A 21332-nucleotide genomic window follows, 5' to 3' on the forward strand; every position below is an offset into this window, starting at 1 on the left:
ACATGGTCCTCTCCCTACACCCCTCACAGTGCTCAGGCTCTCCCTGGGCAGGACAGGCTGTCCCTGGTGGTGACAGTGACATCCCTGTGCCCCCTGAACATCAGCAGAGGAATGGCAGGGTGACAGCTCTGCCCCCAAAGAAAACACCCAGGGCCACAGTCACTGTTTCATTTACACATTTATTGCCTGATCCTCCTTCTCAAGGGGTGGAGGAGACCTTTATTGCTCCCCATCCTGAATTTGGGTGGGTACTGATGTCTGGTGATCCCCAAGACCCCCACTCAGACTTCCTGCCCCACTCACACATGACAGTGGGGAGACATCAAAAATCTGGAAGGCTCTGGGGGTGTCCAGAGCCCCCTGGCTGCTCCCGGGGGCCCCCAGGCAGACTCCAGAGTGGGTAATTTCTTTCCCTATCAGCTATTTATACAAATACTGGAACTTTTAAGACAGGCGCTCTCCAAATGTGGCATTTTGAAGTTTCAGCCAAATGTGGGAATGTTGACAAAGAGGAAAAAAAATATGTGTAAAAATGATCCGGTTGGCATTTCTTCCCATTCATGAGCTCACAAAGCAGAGCCCTGGTTTTACGAGCTTGATGTTTACAAGGCTGTTTTGGTTTTTCAAAGCCCTTGGCTGAGGGCTGATTCCAACCCTGCCCAGCTCCCAGACCCAGCATTTGCTGCTGGCTGGGACCAAGCTGGGAATTGCTGTTCACAGGGTGGTTTGTCCCAGCTCCAAAATGGTGCATGGCACAGACACAGCAGGGATGTCATGTGTGCAGGGGTGTCATTGTCTGTCCAGGGGGGCTGCACACACAGCTGTGGGGGGCTGCACACACAGCTCCGGGGGGGTTGCACACCCAGCTCCAGGGGGGCTGCACACCCAGCTCCGGGGGGCTGCACACACAGCTCCAAGGGGGCTGCACACCCAGCTCCGGGGGGCTGCACACACAGCTCCAAGGGGGCTGCACACCCAGCTCCAAGGGGGCTGCACACACAGCTCCAAGGGGGCTGCACACCCAGCTCCAGGGGGCTGCACACACAGCTCCAGTGTGGATCAGCCCACGGAGCTGGATTTGTACCTGGAAAGTAAAGCAAGAGCATCTGTGGAAACGTGCATGGATAATGAGGAGTTTGGGCTTGGCTCCACAGAGCTGGCAGAGGACAGGCATAGAGCAGAATGCCCAGCTCTGCCACCACACTGCTGGCTGATGAGGGGCTGGTGGCTTCCCATCCCTCCTTCCTCTTTCCATCCTCACCTCTGCTTCCTCTATAGCCCCAATCACCCAATGTGTGCCCACCTGAAAGGCTGGACACCAAGCTGGCATTGTCTCCTGGGCACCAACGTGGCTGTAGAACTCATCCCTAGCAAGTTTACATCATATTTTCCTACAGACAGCCCCTCATGGCACTTTCTGGACATCCACACCTCGCTGTGCCCTGGAGGGAGCTCCCACGGACAGACACACTGCCCACAGTGGGACAGAGAGCCGTGTGTCCCCAAGGGGCCAAGCAGGCACCCAACCCATCCTCCTGATGTCTTCTCTCTGGAATTCAAATCAGACGCTTCCTCCCACTCCCAGGCAGGAGAGCTGGTTGCCTTCCCCACCTCCCAAGGAGCAGACAGGAATGGGGAGAGGAAGGGAGACTCCCAGGCCTTTCATCACCACAGGGGAAGTAACGTGGCTCCGTATCTTTGTCCCAGTTTTACAGCTGGAAAAGCTGAGGCACGGAGGTGCTGGGTCCTGCCCAGCACTGACCCCCATCCCCACTGCCCTGGCTCCACCTGCATGGTCACTGGCAGCAGGGGAGGCAGAGGCAGCTGTGGCAAGACCCTGGAGGAAGTGCTGGTCAAGTGTTGTTTAGAAAACTCTGGGAAAATATGTTTATGCCATGGATCAGAGCGGCTGCTTTGGCTGTTGCTACAGAGTAAACAATGGGTATTTAAAGATACTTCTTTATACATAGAGAGCCAGGAGGAATCAGGGAAGATCCCTGCTTGGGGAGAGATGGGATGCAGGGAACAGGCAGTGCCACTCTCCTTGCTGGGCAGCATATGGTGCTCCTGGTGCCCATGGATGTGTTTGGAGAGAGGAAACAGATGCCTGAGCTGGTCCCAGACACATCTGAGGACGCACAGGCTCTGCCTGGCCATGGAGGCTGAGGGGTGAGAGCTCAAGTAGAAGCTACGGATAAAACAAAAGCTTTTTATAGCTGGGAACTCGCTCCCTCCCTGGCATGTGGCTGCATACTCAGTACAGGACAAGAGATAAACCCATCACACGGTGGAGTCACAGTGGTGTCACTGCTCACTGCCATCAGCACACTGACAGTCAGGACACCACTGTCCCCCTCTGCCCTTTGGTTCAGCTTCCTCAGCCCCCCAGCACAGCTGAGGGTCCTAAAGCAACCCCAGCACAGCAGATGAAGACACCAAAAATGCTCTCTGAGTCCTTGGTGGGTCTGTCTGTCCAGCCTTTGCCTGGAATGTAGGGAGCAGAGCAGGAAGAGGCACAGCAGCACCCAGAGAGATGCAGCTCAGCTTTGCAGCAGTACCAGACGGTGCCAGAGCTGCTCCTGTGCCAGGCTCCTGTTGCACAGTGTTGCCTGTGCAATGGAATTCTGAGCCAGAGCTGTGCTGGCATCAACCTTCAGCCCAGAGCAAAGGGCAGGGGCAGTGGAGGGGTTCACCCTCACAGCCTGGAGAGCCACAGACACCTCTGGGGTGGCACTGCACCCCTACAGCCCCATCAGTACTCATCCCCCACCAGGTTCCCAAAAAGGTTTTCCCAAGGGTTCACACACACCGTAGGAATGTGACAGCACCTTCCTCCTGGCACAGTGCCCTGCACAAGGGCTCCGAGCACAGCCTGCCCAGAGACCCTACAAACCCTGGCACCCCACAACACCACATGGAGCTGGCAAGACCCTCTCTGCAGGAACCCCCAGACCACAGTCACCCATGTCCCAGCCACAGAGCCACCATCACCTACACCTGAAAAAGCCCTGCCAACCACAGTACCAGCAAGGTTCCACCATCTCCTGCCTGCCCCATCTCTAAATGTTCCCAGGTGAAGGGGGTTGCACTCCCTCCCTCTTGCCAAGAGATGAGGTGGGGCTCCTGGTTGCAGGGAAGACCCTGCCTGAGACCCAGAACTATGGGGACACCTGGGGGCAGCACAGGAGGTGGGTGAGGATCGTGTGATGCTCTTCCCTCTGTCTAAGCAGGAGCTGCTCAAGGAGCATCATTTTACCCCAAATCTGCTCCCAAAGGAGGGAGCTCAGGGCTCTGTGGAGTGGGCATGGGGCCAGGCTGTGCTTTGGGAAAGGGTCCTGCTCTGGCTGTGTGTCTGCAGTTGGGATGAGTTGGGGGCTCTCCCTCCTCACTGAGACTTTCCAAATAGTTTCAATATCAAATCCACAAATCTTGCTTTGAAGTTGTTTGGGATTCTCTGTCATCACATTTCCTTGTCAGCACATAAACACTGTGCTGTGATGGAGCGTTAACCCCTGGGTACTGCCTGTCCCAAGGAGCCTGCAGGAAGCTCCTCATAAACTCTGGACCCCATGTAAACCCTCCTCCCCCAGGAAAGGTGGGCACAGCTCTGGGTGCTGCAGCTCCATGTTAGCCAGGGCTTGGGCACGAAGGGAAAGATCTCTGTGTCAGAACAATGAAAAAGTAATAAAAATGTGCTGTTTCACCAGCTCTCGAGCAAGCTGCTGTTTTTAGAGTGTGAGTTACTGAAGACATGCCCAGTAGCCCATGGCAAATATCCCACAGGCAGTGTGCACCCTGCATTCAGCAGGGTCTGTGCTTTACACCCCACTGCATGTCTAGGAGCTTATTTGACCCAGCTGCTGCCCCAGCACAGGGGTCATCCCCCTGCCACCCCAGCACGGCCTCCCCGGCATTCTGCAGGGGATAATCCCGGTGCCACTCCAGCACAGCCTCCCCATCAGCCCAGGGGGTTGGTCCCAGTGCCAGCCCAGCTCGGGGTGAGCCCCGGGGCCTCTGAGCTCCCACATCTCCAGGAGGGCGAGCAGCGGTCTCACACACTCACATCCTGTTTTCCAAGTGAAGCTCCTGGGAGCGAGTGCCTCGGTGGTGATGAAAGAGGCAGCGCATGCCCCGGGCACCCGGGAGGTCGGAGCTGCCCCCGGCGCAGTCGGGGCTGAGGTCACTCTGCTCCCTGTTTATCAGCCCGTTCCCACAGCGTCTTGCCCTATGGACACACAGCTCGGATCAAGGAGCTGTAGGAGCTGGGCAGGACTGGTGGGATCCCTTTCCTTGGGGCACCCTGAGGTGGGGTTTGGGGAGACAGACGGGGCTGAAGGGGTGGGAAACCAGGTATGGAGAACGCTGCTTGTGGTGGCCAGCACCATTTCCCAGCAGAGAGGCTGGAGTCAGGGATCTCCCTCCAGGACCATCCCGCAGCAGCAGCCTGAGGCCAGGCACGGCCACTTGCCATCCCAGAGCTGCAGCTCTTCCCGAAGCCACGGCAGCGCTGTGAGAATGAGGGAAAGGGGCATCGGGATCCTGAAACTCAGCCAGTGCCAAAGGCTGCGCTAAGGCAATCTCAGGTCCTGCTCCTGTCCCACAGATCCCTGCGCTATTATGTTTTCAGATTAAAAAATAAATCATAACAAAGCTGTTTTCTGTCCCATGTTGCTGCAGGGAAAGGATGCAGCAGCCCATGGCAGCAGCCAGAGCTGTGTCTGTGGGCTGATATTCCCATTTTCTGACATTTTTATCACACCTTGCAGCAGGATTTCATTCCTGACACATCCCATCTCCCTCCAGCTGCAAATACCCGGGGAAGGGAGTCCTGGTGCTGCCACCAGGATCTGCAAAGGACTTACAGACATTTTCACAGCTCCATCCCCATCGGGGCTGGTTTTCCTGCAGCTATTGCTAAAGCAAACCGGGGTGGGGGGGAAGGAGGGAGAAGTTTGCAATAACAGGGGCATGGATTTCACAAAAACTGTGGGAAGTGTCGTGAAAAAACATCAACAACAGAAAAAACCTCAGAGAGAGTTGAACTTTCAGGCAAGGCTTTCCAAGGGATACAGAAACATCCCAGTGGTGGGATTCCCAGCTCTGCCCCAAAGCAGGGTGAGAGTGAGAGGGTTTGGAGAGAGGAGCTGCTCTGGGGGAAGCTGGCAGAGATGGGGAGGGAGGAAGTTCCAACAGCCCCACATGGAGCCCCCTGCCAGCCCCGCCACAGCCATGGGACACTGGCCAAACTGCCACGTGCCACCCGGCTGCCTCCCCCTGTCACTCCTCTGCTCCCTTCCCTGCCCTGAGCACCCTCTGCCAAGGCTCCTGGCTGTGCCCTCACCACCCAACAGCAGCTGCCTTTGCTTCCCAGCCCCCCTGGGCCCCTCCTGGGGCTGATCCCGAGTTGTGTTTCCTTCCAACCCGATGTTTTCAGGAAAGAAAAACAACAACGGGGAGGAGGAAGAGAAGGAGAAGGGTTTCAGATGCTTCCCTCTGACTCTGTCCATGGCTGCCAAGGTGAATCCCATGCCATGGTGGCTGTTTCTAATCCATGCCAAAAGCAGGAACCAACCAGGGGTGCTGAACATCCCCAGCAATGCCAGCCTTGTTTTGTGCCCAGGGGAAGGGAACACGAGGGGCCCTGGTAAAGGGGTCCTGCTGGGGGCTGGGGCCGGCGGAGATGCCCTTCCCAAAGGCAGGATGGGCTTGTTTATGGGGCAACTTTTATCTGCACAAACAGCCCTTGGGCGGGCAGCGGGGATGTGGGTTTGTCCGGGTTTGTCCTTATCGCCGGCCGCGATCAGAGGGGAATGTAAACACAGATGGATGGGGTGGAAATGCCACAGCACAGGGACATCCTCACCGGGATGGGATCCACCATCGCCCCGTCCCGCGTGGGGCTGCAGTGAGGTCCACAGTCCTCCAGGGGAGGGATGGAGTGTGGGGTGGGGCTGGGAATGTGATGGGGAGGTGATGGATGGGGTGAGATGAAAGCCACCAGCCCCTGCTGCCCACCGGGCAGGAGTTTATCCTCCCCTCGGGATATTTTCTTCCTGTCTCAGCAAAACCTCCGGTAATCACAGCCCAGTCAGTGCTGGTGAAAATGGGGTCAGTGGTGGCAGCGCTGGGCAGGAGGACTCCCTGAGTCCTCGGGGCTGTGCTTGTGGCAGGGCAGGGGGTATTTCATGACTTATAAGACACATTTCCCTCCTCAGAACCCTGCCAGGGGAGCAAGTCCTTCACCCAAACCTACTCCTGCTCAGCTACCAATGGTTTGTACCAGGTCAGAAGCAAAGACACTGCTGGTGGAGAGACAGACACCTCGGAGAGCCACTTCTGCTCCCGATTTAGAAGGCAATAAAACGATAACCTTGTATCACATGAGGATGACAAAGGGTTTTCCAGCACTGGGAGCTGCCCAGGGAATGGGCAGATAAACCACCCTGGAGAGGAACACACTGTAACGAGAGGGTGCTGGTAAGTGTAGGCAGAACATTCAAGGCCCTCTCCTGCCTGTGGGCAGCTCCTGAGCAGCTGGAGATGGTGCCCCGGGAGCATCCCTGCCCCTGCATGCTGCCAAACTCCAACAGGCACTGGGAGGGTGATGCCGTGGCAGGGCTGGGATCCCCATGTCCTCCTTTATCTCTGTCATTGGTGGCTGTCAGAGAACTGCTGGACTTTCCAGTGAATGGGGGCCCCAGCACCCTGCAACATCACTGATTTATTCCCCAGTTGGTTTTTCTCTGGGTTCAGGGAGTTTCCTCTTTTCTTTCTTGCTTTTTTTTTAACTTCCAGCCTGTGTGGGAAATGAGAGACAGAGTAAGTAGAGGACTAAGGGCTATTGTTAGTACTCTGCTGTGCATCCTGGTGCCAGCTGGTTTCTGGAGAAGTCTTTCCAGCTGGGAGATGGTATCAGCAGGGTCCAGGAAGGACAGCACTGCCAGTCTGGAGAGCACAGTGTTCTCCATGGGCTGAAGCCCTGAATCCTCATCCTCAGGCTAGGATGGGGACCAGCTGTCTCACACTGCCTGACCCTGCAGCCTTTTCAGGTCTCCTGGGCACCACGAGTGCCAATGTGAACCCCTCCAGTAAGGACATGCCTGCAGGTCTCATAGAGCAGGACAGAAAGGGTCTGGTCCCTTGAAGGCACTTCTCCAGAAGGGCATTTTGTGGGATTTGGAACTCCCTAGAAGGTTTCCTCCCACAATGTTGCAGACAGTCCCTGTCCACACCCTGACCAGGGCTGGGAGGTGCCCCCAGGAGCAGAGGCCCCTGCCCTGCCCCAGCCAGGATGTGCCCTAAAACCCTGACCCCCGCCGGCTCCTTGACCCCGCAATGGTCCCCTCTGCGGGCGGAGGAGGAAATGGCAGTGGCTGCCTCACTGGGTTGGGGGTCACTGCTGATGTCATTCTGCAGCAGGAAATGTTATTTTCCTGCCCCAGTGCCAACTAATCGATTCAGCAGCTGGCACAGGGCAAGGGCTGCATCTCTGGCACCGCAGCCTGCCCGAGGTCCCAGGGGTCTTTGGGGGGCAGAAACACCCCTCTCCATACCCCAGCCTGGCAGGAGGTCACCTCATTGGCCACCAAAATGCTGCCCTGTAGAAAGGGCTTGGAGACCCCAGGGGGACCCCCAGCACCCCAGGGTTGGCCCGTGGCTGCGAAGGGATGGGGATGGCCCTGGGCCAAGGTCAGAGCAGCGTGTGGCCATCGAGCTCCATCTGTTGGAGCCGGAGTGGTGGTTGTGCAGGGCAGGATGGAGCTGGTTGAGTCCCACCAGGGCCGGGAGAGTCGCTCCGAGCCCCTACCCAGGGATGGTCGCTGCCCCAGCCCTGGGGACCCCGCGGTGCTCCAGCGCGAGCGGAGCGCTGCTGGCATCTGTGCTGGCATCTGTGCTGGCATCTGTGCTGGCATCCGTACTGGAATCCATCCCGGCTCCTGGCATCCCGACCGTCAGTAGATGTCAGCACTGGACCGGTGTCCAGTGAGGGTCCGCAGAGCCCTGTGGACACTGCTGGGGGAGCAGGGAAGGACTGAAGGGCTTTTCCCAGCGGGTACTCGTGGTGGTCCCAAGGATGCTCGGAAGGGCTTCATGCCAAGACTTCGTCCCTGAACACCCAAACCTCCCCCGGCCCAGTCCGGGAGTCCCGCTCAGCCCACCCTGCGGCCCTCCCGCCTGGACCCAGCTTCTTTTTAATGCTTTTATTTAATAAAGTCTTCAGGAAAGCCATATTTTTCCACTGTCCCATCCCCACAGCATCATCCCCGGGAACACGGCGTGTGTGGCCCCCTGGTCCCCGCCGCGTTTGTTCCCGGCCTCCCCTGGGGGTGGCAGAGCCATTTGGGATGGGGACAGACATCTGTCCCCGCAGCGTTCCCACAGGGACCACCCAGACCTCCCACGGCGGCCGCCCCCCACCAACACCGCACGAAGGGGCAGCGGCAGCGCTGCCCGCACCCCCCGAAGACACTGCGGGGTCCCCTCGAGGGGTGCGGGACGGGGTGGGAGAGCGGTGGCAGCGGGCAGCGCTCCCCCAAAATCGGAGGGAACAGTTGGAGGGTTCTCCCGGGGTGGGAGAGCGGTGGCAGCGGGCAGCGCTCCCCCAAAATCGGGAGGAACAGTCGGAGGGTTCTCCGGGAGTGGGAGAGCGGTGTCAGGGGGCAGAGTTCCCCTAAAATCGGGGGGAACAGGTGGAGGGGATCCCCCGGGATGAGGGGAGCGGTGTCAGGGGGCAGAGCTCCCCTAAAATCGGGGGGAACAGGTGGAGGGGATCCCCCGGGATGAGGGGAGCGGTGTCAGGGGGCAGAGCCTCCCCAAAATCTTGGGGAAAAGCGGGGAGATGTTCCGGGGTGGGAGAACGGGGGGCGCGGGGACAAACCAAACCACGCCCGATTTCCCCGCCCATTGACAGGCCACGCCCACTTCGAGATAAAACACGCCCCTTTTGCGCAGACCCCGCCCTCTCGTGGTAAGCCCCACCCCTTTGCCCATATATAGTACAAGCACCGCCCCTTTCCCGTGTGCGCCCCGCCCTGATTGGCGCGCGGCGGAAGGGGCGTGTCCCTGCCCGGAAGCGGCGGGCGGGCGGCAGCGGCGGGTCGGGGCGATCGCGATCCCGGCGATCCCGGTCCCGACATGTCGGGCCGCTGCTGCCAGGGGCAGACGCCCAGTCGCGACATCCCGGGCCCCGGCAAGTGCCTCGCCCTGCCCGACGGGGCCCCGCTGCCGCCCGGCGACTACAGCACCACGCCGGGGGGCACCGTGTTCGGGACCACGCCGGGCGGTGAGTGGGCCCCGGCCGGGGGGCGGTGGGCGAGGGGGCTCCGGCTGCTGGGGAGGGCTCGGTGTGACCGAGGGGCGGGGGAGCTCCTGTTTTGTCCCAGCAGAGAGAGGGGGAGCCCTGGGATGGGGATATGGGGGTCTGGGGGGGTCCCAGCCTGACATAGGGGGGGCTTTGCTTTGGCCGGGGGGTCTCGTTCCTCAGGGGGGGATGGGGAGGGACCCCCCGTGTTTTGGCTGTGCCCGGAGGGACGAAGGAAGGGTCAGAGGGGCTCCCACCTGCCCGGGAATGGAGCTGGGGAAGCGGCCGTGCCTCCCAAGGAGCTCCTGCGGCCTCCCCCTGGGTTACTGATTAATGCCAATCTCTGATATTTGCTGCTTTCTCTGGCCGCCAGCAAACCCTGGGGGCCTTTTCCTTTTATTTCCTACCCCGAGTTGCTCCAAATCCTGGAAGTGTGGCAGCTCTGGTTCTCTCTTTGTTTGCTGCAAGTTCCTGTGCAGCCCCACAGCCGCCAAGAGTCTTTAGAGATGTGATCCTCAAATAAGAGGAATAAACAGGTTGTTCGAGGGGCTCCTCCACCTGGGAGGTTTTGTGTCCCCACCTCCTCTTTGGGTGTTTATTTTGGGGCAGTTTGGCCTCGAGAAGAGTGGCTGCAGTTCCAGGTGATGGCACCTGGCACAGGGTCGGTGTGGGGGGTTCCAGCTGCCTCTGCTCCTGCCCAGCGGGGCTGTGGGATGGTCTTTTTCATGGAATCATAGAATCGATTGGATTGGAAAAGACCTCCACGATCATCAAGTCCAACCCTTGGTCCAGCTCCAATCTATTTTTCCACACCTTTACAAATTTCCCTTCCCTGCATCCACATCCTGCAGCAGGAATGGCAAAGCTCTGCTCGAAGTTCAGCCAGAAGTACAAACTGTGGGAGGAGATGGAGGTTTCTTGGTCCCCACAGGATTCCAGGGGTTAAAATTCAGAGAGAAGGGGAAGTGGCACTGCTGACTCACACTGGGGGTGTTTGTGTGTGCAGAAGAGCTGAGCTTTGGGGTTGTTTTGGCCTCTTGTTCCCTCCTCTGAAGAGCTCGAGCAGCCCCTGCAGGGATTGTGCTGCAGCAGGAGAGGCTTCCTGAGCCTCAGCCAAGAGTTACAGCACAGAAACAAGGAATTAAAGGAGTGAGGAGAGCTGTCAGCTCTTTGCCCCGGGGAGTTCAGGGGTGCCCGGAGCTGAGGACGAGCCCTGGCTGTGTTTGTGTTTGGGGTGTGCCCACCTGGCAGTGCCCACAGAGCTCCCGTGACCTGCCCGGGGCTGTCCCAGCCTCTTTGGGGCCACCGTGTGCTGCCTGGCCCTGCTACAGAGCCTGGGGCTGTCCCAGCCTCTTTGGGGCCACCGTGTGCTGCCTGGCCCTGCCACAGAGCCCGGGGCTGGAATTTGGGTGCTGAAGGGAGGGGATGATTCATTGCTGCTGGATAACGTGGGGTGTGAGCCTTGGGCTGTGTGTCTGCCCTGTGGGCACAGTGAGACCCGTGGGGGCTTCCAAGGAGCAGAGAATCCCACTGAGTGTGGTTTTCCTGCTGAATCCACCCTGACCTCCCTTACAGCAGTGGGAGAACTGCTGGGAACTCAGCTCTGGGTGTGGAGGAGCCTGTTTGTGGGTCTGTGACAGCCCAGGGTGTCCTGCCCTTTCTTCTTTTTCCCCCTTTTTCTTTTGGGAGCTCTGGGCACGTGGCTGCTGGAGGAACGTGGAAGCTCATCCAAACTGTGCTGCTGGTACATGAGCTGCAGTTCCAGGAATCCCTGTCCTAGTCCTCCTGCTTGAGCTTCCCAGGAATTGGAGCACTGCCAGCCCAGCTGCCTGTTGGGCTGGTTTCCCCCCCACCCTCCTGAAACAACCCAAAGTCAAAATCTGGAGTGAGAAGCTGTTTGGTGTTTTGGGAACTCCCCTGCAGAACTCCACTGGAACACAACACCCTGGACACGTTGTTTTATGTATTTATTTTATATTTATAGTGTTCAAAGCAAAGGGAGTTGACTGTTCCAGGACAGATGGTAAGGGGAGCTGTTTGCCCACAGGTGTGTACTTTAGTTAATGCTTTTGGGGAGGGCACAAGGACAAGTTCCTTTCCCTCTGGCTGGAATGGGAGCAGAGCAGGACAGACCTGATCCAGAGGGCTGTGCAGCCTCCTCTTGGAAAGCACACACTTTTCCTGGGTTAAGGCTGTTTGGAGGGATCCCTTTTCTGCCTGTGGTTTTTGAGCTTTACCCCTGCAATTCCTTTATAAGGAACAGGCTGTTCAGTGGTATTCCTAGAAATCCATGTGGTATTCCTGGAAATCCATGCCCAGAGGCTCGCTGTGGTGGGCTGGAGCTGGCTTGTCCTGTGGGGCAGGGGGAGCTGGTTAACCCCTGGAGTATCAACAACTCAGTGTAAGCCTTGAGCAAGGTATGTGCAACTGCTGGGCTGCCAAGGGAAATGTCCATGCAGGAATTCCTGCCAGGCAGCACCCAGAGGGACCCAGCACTGCCATGTCCTGTGTCCTGGTGTGTCCACCTGCAGTTCTTGGCCCTGGTTCTGGTCATGAGTGGAAATTAATTCAGTTTTCTGTTTGCTCTGTGGGTTGATGTGACCTTGAGCGAGGGAGAAGGGGCCGGATTTGTTGCTCCCAGCACCAGGCTGGGTTTGGAGCCTGCTGTTCCCTCTGGGCAGCAGCCTGGCAGCATTTGGGTACCTTCATACAGTGTTCATGTCCCTGGCTTTCTTGTGAGGTAACACAGCCTGAAACATCCCAGAATCCCAGAGTGGTTTGGGTTGGAAAGGACCTCAGAGATCACCCAGTTCCAGCCCCCTGCCCTGGGCAGGGACACCTGACCATGTTCTTGTCCCCCTGCTCAGGTACCAGGATTATTTATGACCGTAAGTTTTTGATGGAGTGCCGCAACTCTCCGGTTGCCAAAACACCCCCCTCCGACCTTCCCGACATTCCAGGCGTTACCAGCCCCAACGTGGAGGAGCTGAAGCTGGAAAACCACCACGTGCAGAACTGTGAGGAGAAAGTGAGCACAGGTAGGTGCAGGCAGCAAACACCCAGCGACCTGTGAGGTGCCCTGCAGGTTCCTAGAAATTCCAGAGCTGGGATGGAGCCAGGAGGTTGTGGTCCTGTGGTCAATGCTCCAGTAACTTCTTGGAAAATCAGAATGGCCTCGATGTCATGGGGGTAACAAGGTTCTCAGGCTTGTTTAGTCCTGCTGTGGGCCCCAGCAACGTGAATTTCTCAGTTATTAAGTGTAATTTGCTCTAATTCCCATTAATTCAGCATTTGGGAAGCTGCTGCTGCTGGACCAGGAGCCCAGTGGAGGACAGAGGGGCAGCTGCTGCTGCCTCTCCCTGTCCTGAGCTCTGCTGCAGCTGCTTGGGAGTTTCAGGTTACAATTCATAGTAGGATTTACTGGGGGGTTTAATATCAGCACGAGTTGTAAATTCCTCCAGCCTGTTTCTGACCACACTTTGTGACAGGGACACTTCACTGAGGCCCTGCAGCAGCAACATGAGCCACTGCTGCTCTTGAAGAATTGTTTTTAAAGTTATTTGAGGTTATTTCTTGAAGCAACCCGAAGCTACCAAGTGCAAGTATTCATCTTCTCTCTAAAAATAAAATTCTGAGGGCTTCTCTTGCCTTCCATGCTCACTCCTGCCTGGTGCCTTCACATTCCTGTGACCTCAAGTGTCCCTCTGAACCCTCTGGCACCCTGAGACACAGGCTGGGTCCTGGGTTGTGACTCTGTCAGAGAATCTCCATGCTCAGGAACAGATCCTGGCTGCTCCTGCTGGCTCCTGTCAGGCTGTGGCAGCAGCTGGAGGGATAAAGGTTGTGAAATGTGCCTGTGTGGGTTTGTACCAGTGATTGTCATCAACGTGGGTCTTTGCTACAGGAAAACCCAGAGGTAGGGATAAATTAATTAAAGGGCATTTTCTCTACCTCTGCTCTTGTCGGTCTGAGGAAGATCCCCTAGAGCTGACACCTTCACAGGAGCTTCACAAGATGGTTTTCACACCAACCTGGATGCCTGAATACAGATTTTAAGTGCAAACGGCCCCATTTCTGAAGCACAGCTGCCAGTCATTCCTTCACTAAAATCTTTGGTATTTGGTGTGGAACTCTGAGGACTCATTTGTGGTTTTGTCCCCTCAGCAGGTGAGGAAGAGCAGTTTGACATGGACATCTAATGCACCTGCCCAGAGAGTGCTGATCCAGTGAAGCACCAGGACTTGAGGATTCCCACCAGCCAGGCTTACAGCAGCCCATGCCTTCAGTGCCTTCCTGCTCCTGGGAAAGGCAGTTGATTCCCCTGGGAAAGGCAGTCGATTCCCTTGGGAAAGCAGAGCATGTCCTGTTCCAGGGGCCGGGTCTCAGAGTGCCAGAGGAGACACTCTCACCCCTTGGTTTTGGTTCCAGTTTTATGCTTTTGTTAATCATTTAATACTGTAACAGTTACAGAAATGCAATATAAGGGAGAAATAAAAATCATATGGAGTCTCCTGCTGTGGAGATGATGCAATAAATGTGGCTTCTGTCCCTTACTCTGACAAGAAACCACTGACCTGAGGCATTGGAAATGGATCAGGTGATCCTGTGCACCACCCTCAGGTACCCCCTGTGCTGCTGGCTCTGGGCCAGCTGTCCCTGGCACCCTCAGGTACCCCCTGTGCTGCTGAGTCTGGGCCAGCTGTCCCTGGCACCCTCAGGTACCCCCTGTGCTGCTGGCTCTGGGCCAGCTGTCCCTGGCACCCTCAGGTACCCCCTGTGCTGCTGGCTCTGGGCCAACTGTCCCTGGCACCCTCAGGTACCCCCTGTGCTGCTGAGTCTGGGCCAGCTGTCCCTGGCACCCTCAGGTACCCCCTGTGCTGCTGGCTCTGGGCCAGCTGTCCCTGGCACCCTCAGGTACCCCCTGTGCTGCTGGCTCTGGGCCAACTGTCCCTGGCACCCTCAGGTACCCCCTGTGCTGCTGGCTCTGGGCCAGCTGTCCCTGGCACCCTCAGGTACCCCCTGTGCTGCTGGCTCTGGGCCAGCTGTCCCTGGCACCCTCAGGTACCCCCTGTGCTGCTGGGTCTGGGCCAGCTGTCCCTGGCACCCTCAGGTACCCCCTGTGCTGCTGGCTCTGGGCCAGATGTCCCTGTGTCCCACCTGGTCCATGGGGGAATTTTTGGTGTGCCAAATTGCTGCCAGAAATAGTGACAAATCCTCTCCTGAGTGTTCCCAGAAGGGTCTGTCCCAGGGCTGTGGTGCTGGTGTGTTCTCTTACCTTCCTGACCAGGGACCAGGCTCAGGTGGGAGCAGCTTGGGATCAGCTCTGTTGGAGGCACTTGGAGAGTCCCCAACTCTGAGCTGCCTTCTGCCCTCTCAGGGAAAAAACTGAGCCTCCAGCTTGTCCTTTCCAATTCCCACTGCCCAGAACAGCAGATCTCTTCAGGATGTGAGTGTTTACCTGGGTGTGTGGTCCATGCTGACATTTCAGTGCTGCTTTACTCTTGTTTCTCCTTTTTCTCACGTGGAAGGTAGGGGAGCTTTGAGAAAGGAGATTTGAGAAAGGAGGTTTAGATGGGGGTCTAGAAACAAGCCTGTCTGAGTTTGAGAGGGGAATTTTCATCTGAGAAAGTTAATTTTTCTGTCAGAATGTTCAATTTGAGTCTTCTGACCAAATATCTGCATTTTTAGCCTCAGTGATGTTTAATAAAAGTGAACTGGAGGAGTTTTTAACACTTTGCTGAGAGGGAGTGGAGGCACCTCAAAGGAGGAGAATCCATATCAGGATACTGGCCTGGACCTCAGACTTCCTAAACCACAATGAGTGTCTGTGCAAATCAGTTTCTGCAGATAGCATTTAAATATCTGCTAATGAGGCTCAGTGGTGACATTATGATATGCAAATCCTTAATAATGAGTAACAGAACAAAGCAATGCTGCAGATAAACTTGCATTTCTCTCAGATAAGATTTAAGGGTTTCTCTGAAACCTTAATGGGAACAAATCCAAATTTGTTGCCCTCAGGTGTGACTTTATCAGTCTTGCAACGCTGCACGGGTTTGGTTCAGATGAGGCTTTAGAGAGGAGCTGCTGCAAGGGCAGGAGACTGGTGGTGTCAGGGTTTGGTGTGGGTACAAGGGCCTGGTTTTGGCACTGTCAGGTATTGCAGGTAATGCTCTTAAATCCAGTTCCCTCCCACCTGCAGGAGAGGTAACACGTGCTGGAGGTGTTAAGTACTTTGTCCATGCCCTGGCAGCTTTGCATCGGTATCTGCTGCTTATGCAGATCTGGGGGAGCATCAAAGCCCCAGGTGCCTCCACAGCAATGCATAGCTGATAATTCAGAGGGAGGGAGAGGTCCCTGTGAAACACCTGGCCAGGTGTGACCAGGGGTCTGTCCAGGAGCATCAGAGCTCCCACTGGGTTCCCAGTGCAGGGCCCTGGGGCCACAGGGACATCAGGGCAGTGATGGGGGGCAGAGAGAGTCCTGACCAAAGCTGTGGGTGGGATGAGGTGACGTGACACTTGTGGGGCATCTGCTCCGGTGCAATTTGTCCTAAGCCCATTCCTTGAACTTTCCACCCATGGTGTGGGACCAAGTGGTCTCAGCATCCCATTGCTCCAGTCCTTCACCCTTCACTCCCTCCCTCACACCCCTGGCTGCTGCTTCCTTCAGCTGGGCAGTTTTGGAACAACTTCCCCCATGCCTTTGTGTTTGCAGCTCTCCAAGCTTTCCTGAGCCTGGCGAGGAGCAGGTCGGCATTCCAAGGTGGATCCCTGCTTCACCAAGGTGTATTCCTTGCCCAACACTTGCACTCCCCAGGCTGGGGAGCTGCTTTTTCCTCAGGCTGAGTCCTGGCAAGCACGGTGGGAGGGAGGCAGCTGCGGGTGGCTGTGGCACAGCTGGGATGCTCTAGGGAGGTCCAGGGACAAGTGTTGCCTTTCTCATTGCATTTCCCATCCCAGCCCCTTTTTGTCTCGAGCAGGTAGAACAGCAGGCCTGGTGTCCCTGCATGCTGCTCCACATCCCTGAGTCCTGCTCCACATCCCTGAGTCCTGCTCCACATTCCAGCCTCCTAATCTGTCCTTGTGTCCCGCTCCCCGTCCCTGTGTCCTGCTTCATGTTCCAGGGACAAACACCACCTGCCTGCCCCAGCTTGTGCCTTAATGCACCATTTGTACAAATATTATGCTGGGCCTGTGATAAGCCCCTTGGTCTGTTTGTTTTTGCCCTTTCCTTGTGTGTGCAAAGTAACCTGCTGTCCCCTTGCCCGTGGCTGTCCCTCCCAGGGCATGGGCCGTGTTTGGCACATGGGCAGGTGCCACCAGATGCTGTTTGGGGTCAGCCTGTGGGCTGTGAGGCTCTGGCCCCACACACAGAGGGAAGCTGGGAACAGGCAGGGCCACAGGGCTCCATCCCCTGTTCCCTGAGCATGTCCAAGTGTTGCAGTTCTAGAAAACCTCAGGTGTTTTCCCTGCTGTAAAACCTTTCCTGCCTTGGGAAGGCTGTGTCTGTCCTTCCCACACCATGTGTGAGGATTCTAAGGCCAAGCCAGTCCTTCCCAGAGCAGAGACTTGTCAGCTCCCCCCTGGCCCTTCAATACTGAAGGGTTGCAGGCAGGACCCCATGTCAGGGCTGGGGCTGTGCCCCCACTTTATTGTCCTGGTCTGGGTTCCCTCTGTCGATGTGGATTGGGGCAGGAGCAGGGCCACAGCTCTCTCTGCTCAGCTCAGGTCCCTGCTCACAGCCTGAGCCTGGCAGAGCCCAGCTCGCAGGCAGATCCTCGCCTAAACCCGGCTTTATTGTCGCCATCCACACTTTGATGTTTTCCTTACAGCCCTGGAATCTCAGCCTTTATTTTTGCCACCCCACTGTTCCAAGGGAACGGCTGCTGCCTCCCCCTGCCCTGCCACAACTTTTGAACCCTCTGCTGGATTCCAAACAGGAGTGATGGAGGGGCAGAGATGGCAGAGATACAGCAGAGGGAGGCTGGAGGGGGGGCAAGGGGGCCCGGGATGGGCGTGGGAGTGGAAATCCCCCCGTTTATGAGCAGGAGTAGCAAAACTGCAGAGAAAGAGGCAAAATACTGTAATTTTATGTCTCCCAGAGCGCAGATGTGCGGGTTTCTGCACGGCTTTGCCTCCTGCTGGGGGTCAGCCCCGCGCCCCCAGCCCACCCTTGACAGCTCCTGCAAATGACCCTCTAATGACGGGATGGTCCCAGTGTGAAAGCTGTTGGAATATGTAAGCAGCCCCGGGGAGGGTCTGCTGGGGAGGGGAGGACACCAGACACGCTTTGTTTATCCGCCGGCTGGGATGTGGATTGGGAATAATCAGGCTGGGCTGGGATGTGGAGTCGGGGCTGCTGCTCCCAGGAGGGGAGGGATGGGTATGGTCCCTGTCCCATCCTGAGCAGCCACCTGGGCCACCCGCCGCCAGCCCCGGAGCTTGCGGTCCCGCCCGACCCCCCTGAATGCCGTGTCCCCATCCGTGGGTGCAGCTGCGAGCCTGGGGGACCCCAGACCCACCGCCGGGGCTGCAGCGGGGGACGCTCGGCCAAACCTGGGGACTGGCTCTCGCTGCCCAGGAGGAGCATCCCCCGTCAGGATCGGGGTGCGGGGGACTCGGGCACGCCGGGGCACTCCCCGGGCATTGCCTGGGGCTGGGGGTCTCCTGCTCCACCCCTCAGCCCTGGCACGCCTCCGTGGGTGACCCAAAGGAGCTGCATGAACCGTCCACAAGGCTTAGAATTCACTGGTGTTAGAGAGCACTGCCCTCCCCTTATCTCCGAGGGGTAAATAAGGGTGGGAAATCCCTTTAGCCTCCCTTTCCCCGCCTGCAGGTGCCTTCCCGCTTGCTCTTGAGCAACCTTCCGTCAGCGTTCGTCCTTATCTCACGTGAACTTTGGAGCTTTTGAGCATCTTTTGCGCCGTTGGAGGGACCCCCTTGCTCTGCCTGTTTTGGGAGCAGGCAGAGTCCACCCGCTTTGGTGTTACCGGTAAAGGAGCAGAAGGACAGAGAGGTGGAGGAACTGAGTCCTGACCACCAACAGCAAAAAAGGGCTGTGGAAATCAGCTGAATCACCAAGCATTTTTCATATACATATATATATAATTTATTGATGAATTGTACAACTGTGACCCTTTTGTCCCACCCGTTCCAGCGAGGGGAGAAAGGTCTTGAGCAGGTCTGTGGTCTCACAGAGGGAGCAGAGTGTGAGCTGAGGTGTTAAGGGGGGGGAAGTAGGTCTGGGTGGGCTCAGACCCACCTAGACTGGCTAAGGGGCTGCCCTATTGTTGCTGTACTCCAGACCTGCACCTCAGCTCCTGCCTCTGCCAAGCAGCAGCAGCCCTTGGCTGCCCTGGGCACACCAGCACCACAACTCCTGGATTAACACAGCGAGGGGCATCCACCACCCTGGCACTGCCGTGGTGCCACAGGGAGGTGGCTGGTGACCCTTCCTGCACAGAGCCTGGATCCAGCCATGCACTGTGGCCATGAAGAACCGCTGACACCCGGGCACCCCCCTCCTCCCCTGGCCCAGCCAGGGCTTTGCCAACCCACAGTCTCACGGGCTCCAGAGGCAGCCCCGTCTGTACGACAGTCGTAGGTTGGGTGGTCGGTCCTTGGGGACACTTTTGGGCAGAGATGTGCCCCTTCCCAGTGGGGGACGAGGTGGCCTCAGTTGCAGCCACACTCCTCGATGATCATGTCCTCGTGGTGGCGAACAACGATCTGGCCCTTCTCGTAGTAGAGCATGGAGAGAGGACTCATCTTGACCGGGGAGCAGGCGGGACACGGCACCGTGTTGGGCTTGTAGAGCTGCAGCAAACTCTGTGGGAGACACGGGAAGGGCAGAACATCATCCCTGCCGTGGGAGGAGGGCTGGGAGTGCGGGGGCGTGGGGACAGCAGACCCCTCTTACCTGTATGTACGCGTGGTTGGTGGGCTTGAAGGTCTCATCCACTGGCGAGGGGCACAGCCCTTCACACCGGTAGGCGTTGTACTTTTTGGGGTAGACGATCCAGCTGCCCCAGCCCGTCTGCTCGAAATCCACCATCATGTCCACGCGCCTGCAGAGGGCCCTGCCCTCGTCCCGCGGCGCGGCCGCGGCAGCTTCGCTGACTTTGATCCTTTGCTTCTCTATCCTGTTCCTGCGGTGCCGGCGCATCCCCGCGCCCTGGGAGCCGCTGTCACGCATGATGTACTTGGAGTTCTCTGCTGTCCTGATGAGGCTGTGATCTCCTGGAGACTTGTCCGTGGAGAAGACGAGCAGCAGGATTCTGTCCGCCACGTCCTGGGGCAGGGCTGGCTCCCCGTGGCCAGCGTCGCTCAGCGCGGGCGAGTGAACTGCGGGGGTGTCCGACCCCCTCACCTCCCAGCGCTCCCTTCCCGCGGCACTGGCGTGCCCGGGGACCACTCCTTGGTGGAGCCAGGACCGGAGCAGGTTAGTGACCTCGAAGACTTCCCAGGAGGCCTGGGTGGCAGAGGGGCTGCCGGTCACGGTGCCCAGGAAGAGCTGGTGGGCACAGGTCCCGTCGTCCCGGCACCTGCGCCGCTGACTGTGGTAGATGTCCAGGGAGATGTTGTGGGAGCGGGAGAGCCCGGGCAGACGGACACGGAGCTGGGCCAGACTGACCTCCTGGCTGCTGGAGAGGGACGACATGTCGAAGGAGAGCGCCCAGCGGGAGCCGTTCTGCAGGGAGCCTGAAAGCCAAGGGCACGGTGAGGGGACGTGGGGCCGGGGGTGCCAGCACCGGGAGGGACGGTGTCCTCGTGTCCCTTCGGTGGGAGCACGAGGGGCGGGGAAAAACTGTTGGATACACCCCGAGAGCCCCGTGCCGGGGACAGGGATGCTCGGGACAGTGGGGGCCCTGGACAGGGATGCTCGGGGACGGTGCAGGTCCTGGAAACGGTGCCGGTGCCAGGACAGGGATGTCTGGGGATAGCGCCAGTCCCGGAAAGAGGAATGGTGCTGATCCCGGAGACAGGGAACCGCGGGGGAACCGAGGACAGTGCCGGTCCCAGGACAGGGATGCTCAGGGGTAGTTTGTGTCCCGAGGACAATGCCGGTCACAGGATAGGGATGCTCAGGGATGGTTCGGGTCCCAGGGACAGTGCTGGTCCCAGGACAGGGATCTGGGGCCGCCGTTCCACTCACCATGCGGGGAGAGGCTGAGAGCGACTGCGGCGGCGGCGCGGAGCGGGGCGGGAGGGGCGCGGAGAAGCTGCAGCATCAGCGCGGGACAGCGCGGCGGGGCGCGGGCCGGGGACCGGGTGAGTGCGCGGATGGGTGCCCGGATGGGTGCTCTGGTGGGTTCTCTGGTCTGTGTCCAGGTGAGTGCCCGAGTGGGTGCTCTGGTGGGTTGTCTGGTCTGTGTCCAGGTGGCTGCTCGGGTGGGTGCCCTGGTCTGTGTCCAGGTGAGTGCCCGAGTGGGTGTTCTGGTCGGTGCCCGGGTGGATGCCCGGGCTGATGCGCAGCCCAGGCAGAGCAGGGCGAGGGCGCAGAGCGCCAGCGCGGGCGCAGAGCGGAGCGGGACCCGCATGTCTGCCCGGGCCACCCGCAGCCGCCCTATTTGTACAGCGGCCCCGAGCGCCGCCCCAGGCGGCCCCGGCACCCCCCTCGCCGGCAGCCCCCTCCCCTCTTCTCCCCGTCCCTCTTCCCAGCCCTCCGTCCCTATCTCCATCCTCCCTCCCCTCCACCCCCATCTCCCCGTGCCATCCCTCCCCGTTTCCAACTCCCTCGTCTCTCGTTCCTCTGTTTCTGCCGCTCTCCTCCTCACCCTTCCCTAACTGCCTCCAGCCTTATCCATCCCTGACTCAGCCCTCCAGCCCTCCCGTTCTTCTCCTCCCCGTCCCTCTCTCCGTCCACCTCCCCATCTCTCCTGGACTCGTCCCCGTCCCGGCTCTCTCCATCCCTCTCCATCCCTGTCCTGCCATGGCTGGTGGGCGCGGGGCCGGCACATTCCTTCCCCCCCATCAATCCTGTCCTGCTCCTCGGAGAAGGGGCGAGGCCGTGGGATACCCCAACCTCT

General features: G+C 58.5%; 2 protein-coding genes across 3 annotated transcripts; one reads left to right on the forward strand and one right to left on the reverse strand.

Annotated features, from left to right (window-relative positions):
• Positions 1-9041: 9041 nt before the first annotated feature.
• EIF4EBP1 (eukaryotic translation initiation factor 4E binding protein 1) lies at positions 9042-13836 on the forward strand. 2 transcript variants are annotated; one of them, XM_071579069.1, is made up of 3 exons: positions 9042-9283; positions 12169-12339; positions 13469-13836. In XM_071579069.1, exons 1-3 carry the CDS (start codon positions 9136-9138, stop codon positions 13498-13500), a joined length of 351 nt encoding a protein of 116 aa, XP_071435170.1. In that variant the 5' UTR covers positions 9042-9135; the 3' UTR covers positions 13501-13836. The 2 variants fall into 2 exon arrangements, with proteins under 2 accessions (XP_071435170.1, XP_071435169.1); XM_071579068.1 differs by having other exon boundaries at positions 9043-9283; positions 13466-13836.
• Positions 13837-18978: 5142 nt separating this feature from the next.
• LOC139683751 (nodal homolog) lies at positions 18979-20843 on the reverse strand. The gene is made up of 3 exons (XM_071579152.1): positions 20459-20843; positions 19223-20004; positions 18979-19131 (listed from the first exon to the last, which is right to left on the reverse strand). The coding sequence occupies exons 1-3, from the start codon at positions 20841-20843 to the stop codon at positions 18979-18981; spliced, it is 1320 nt and encodes a 439-aa protein (XP_071435253.1).
• Between the last annotated feature and the right edge of the window lie 489 nt (positions 20844-21332).

Source organism: Pithys albifrons, chromosome 29 (assembly GCF_047495875.1).
Source record: "Pithys albifrons albifrons isolate INPA30051 chromosome 29, PitAlb_v1, whole genome shotgun sequence".
Lineage (NCBI taxonomy): Eukaryota > Metazoa > Chordata > Aves > Passeriformes > Thamnophilidae > Pithys > Pithys albifrons.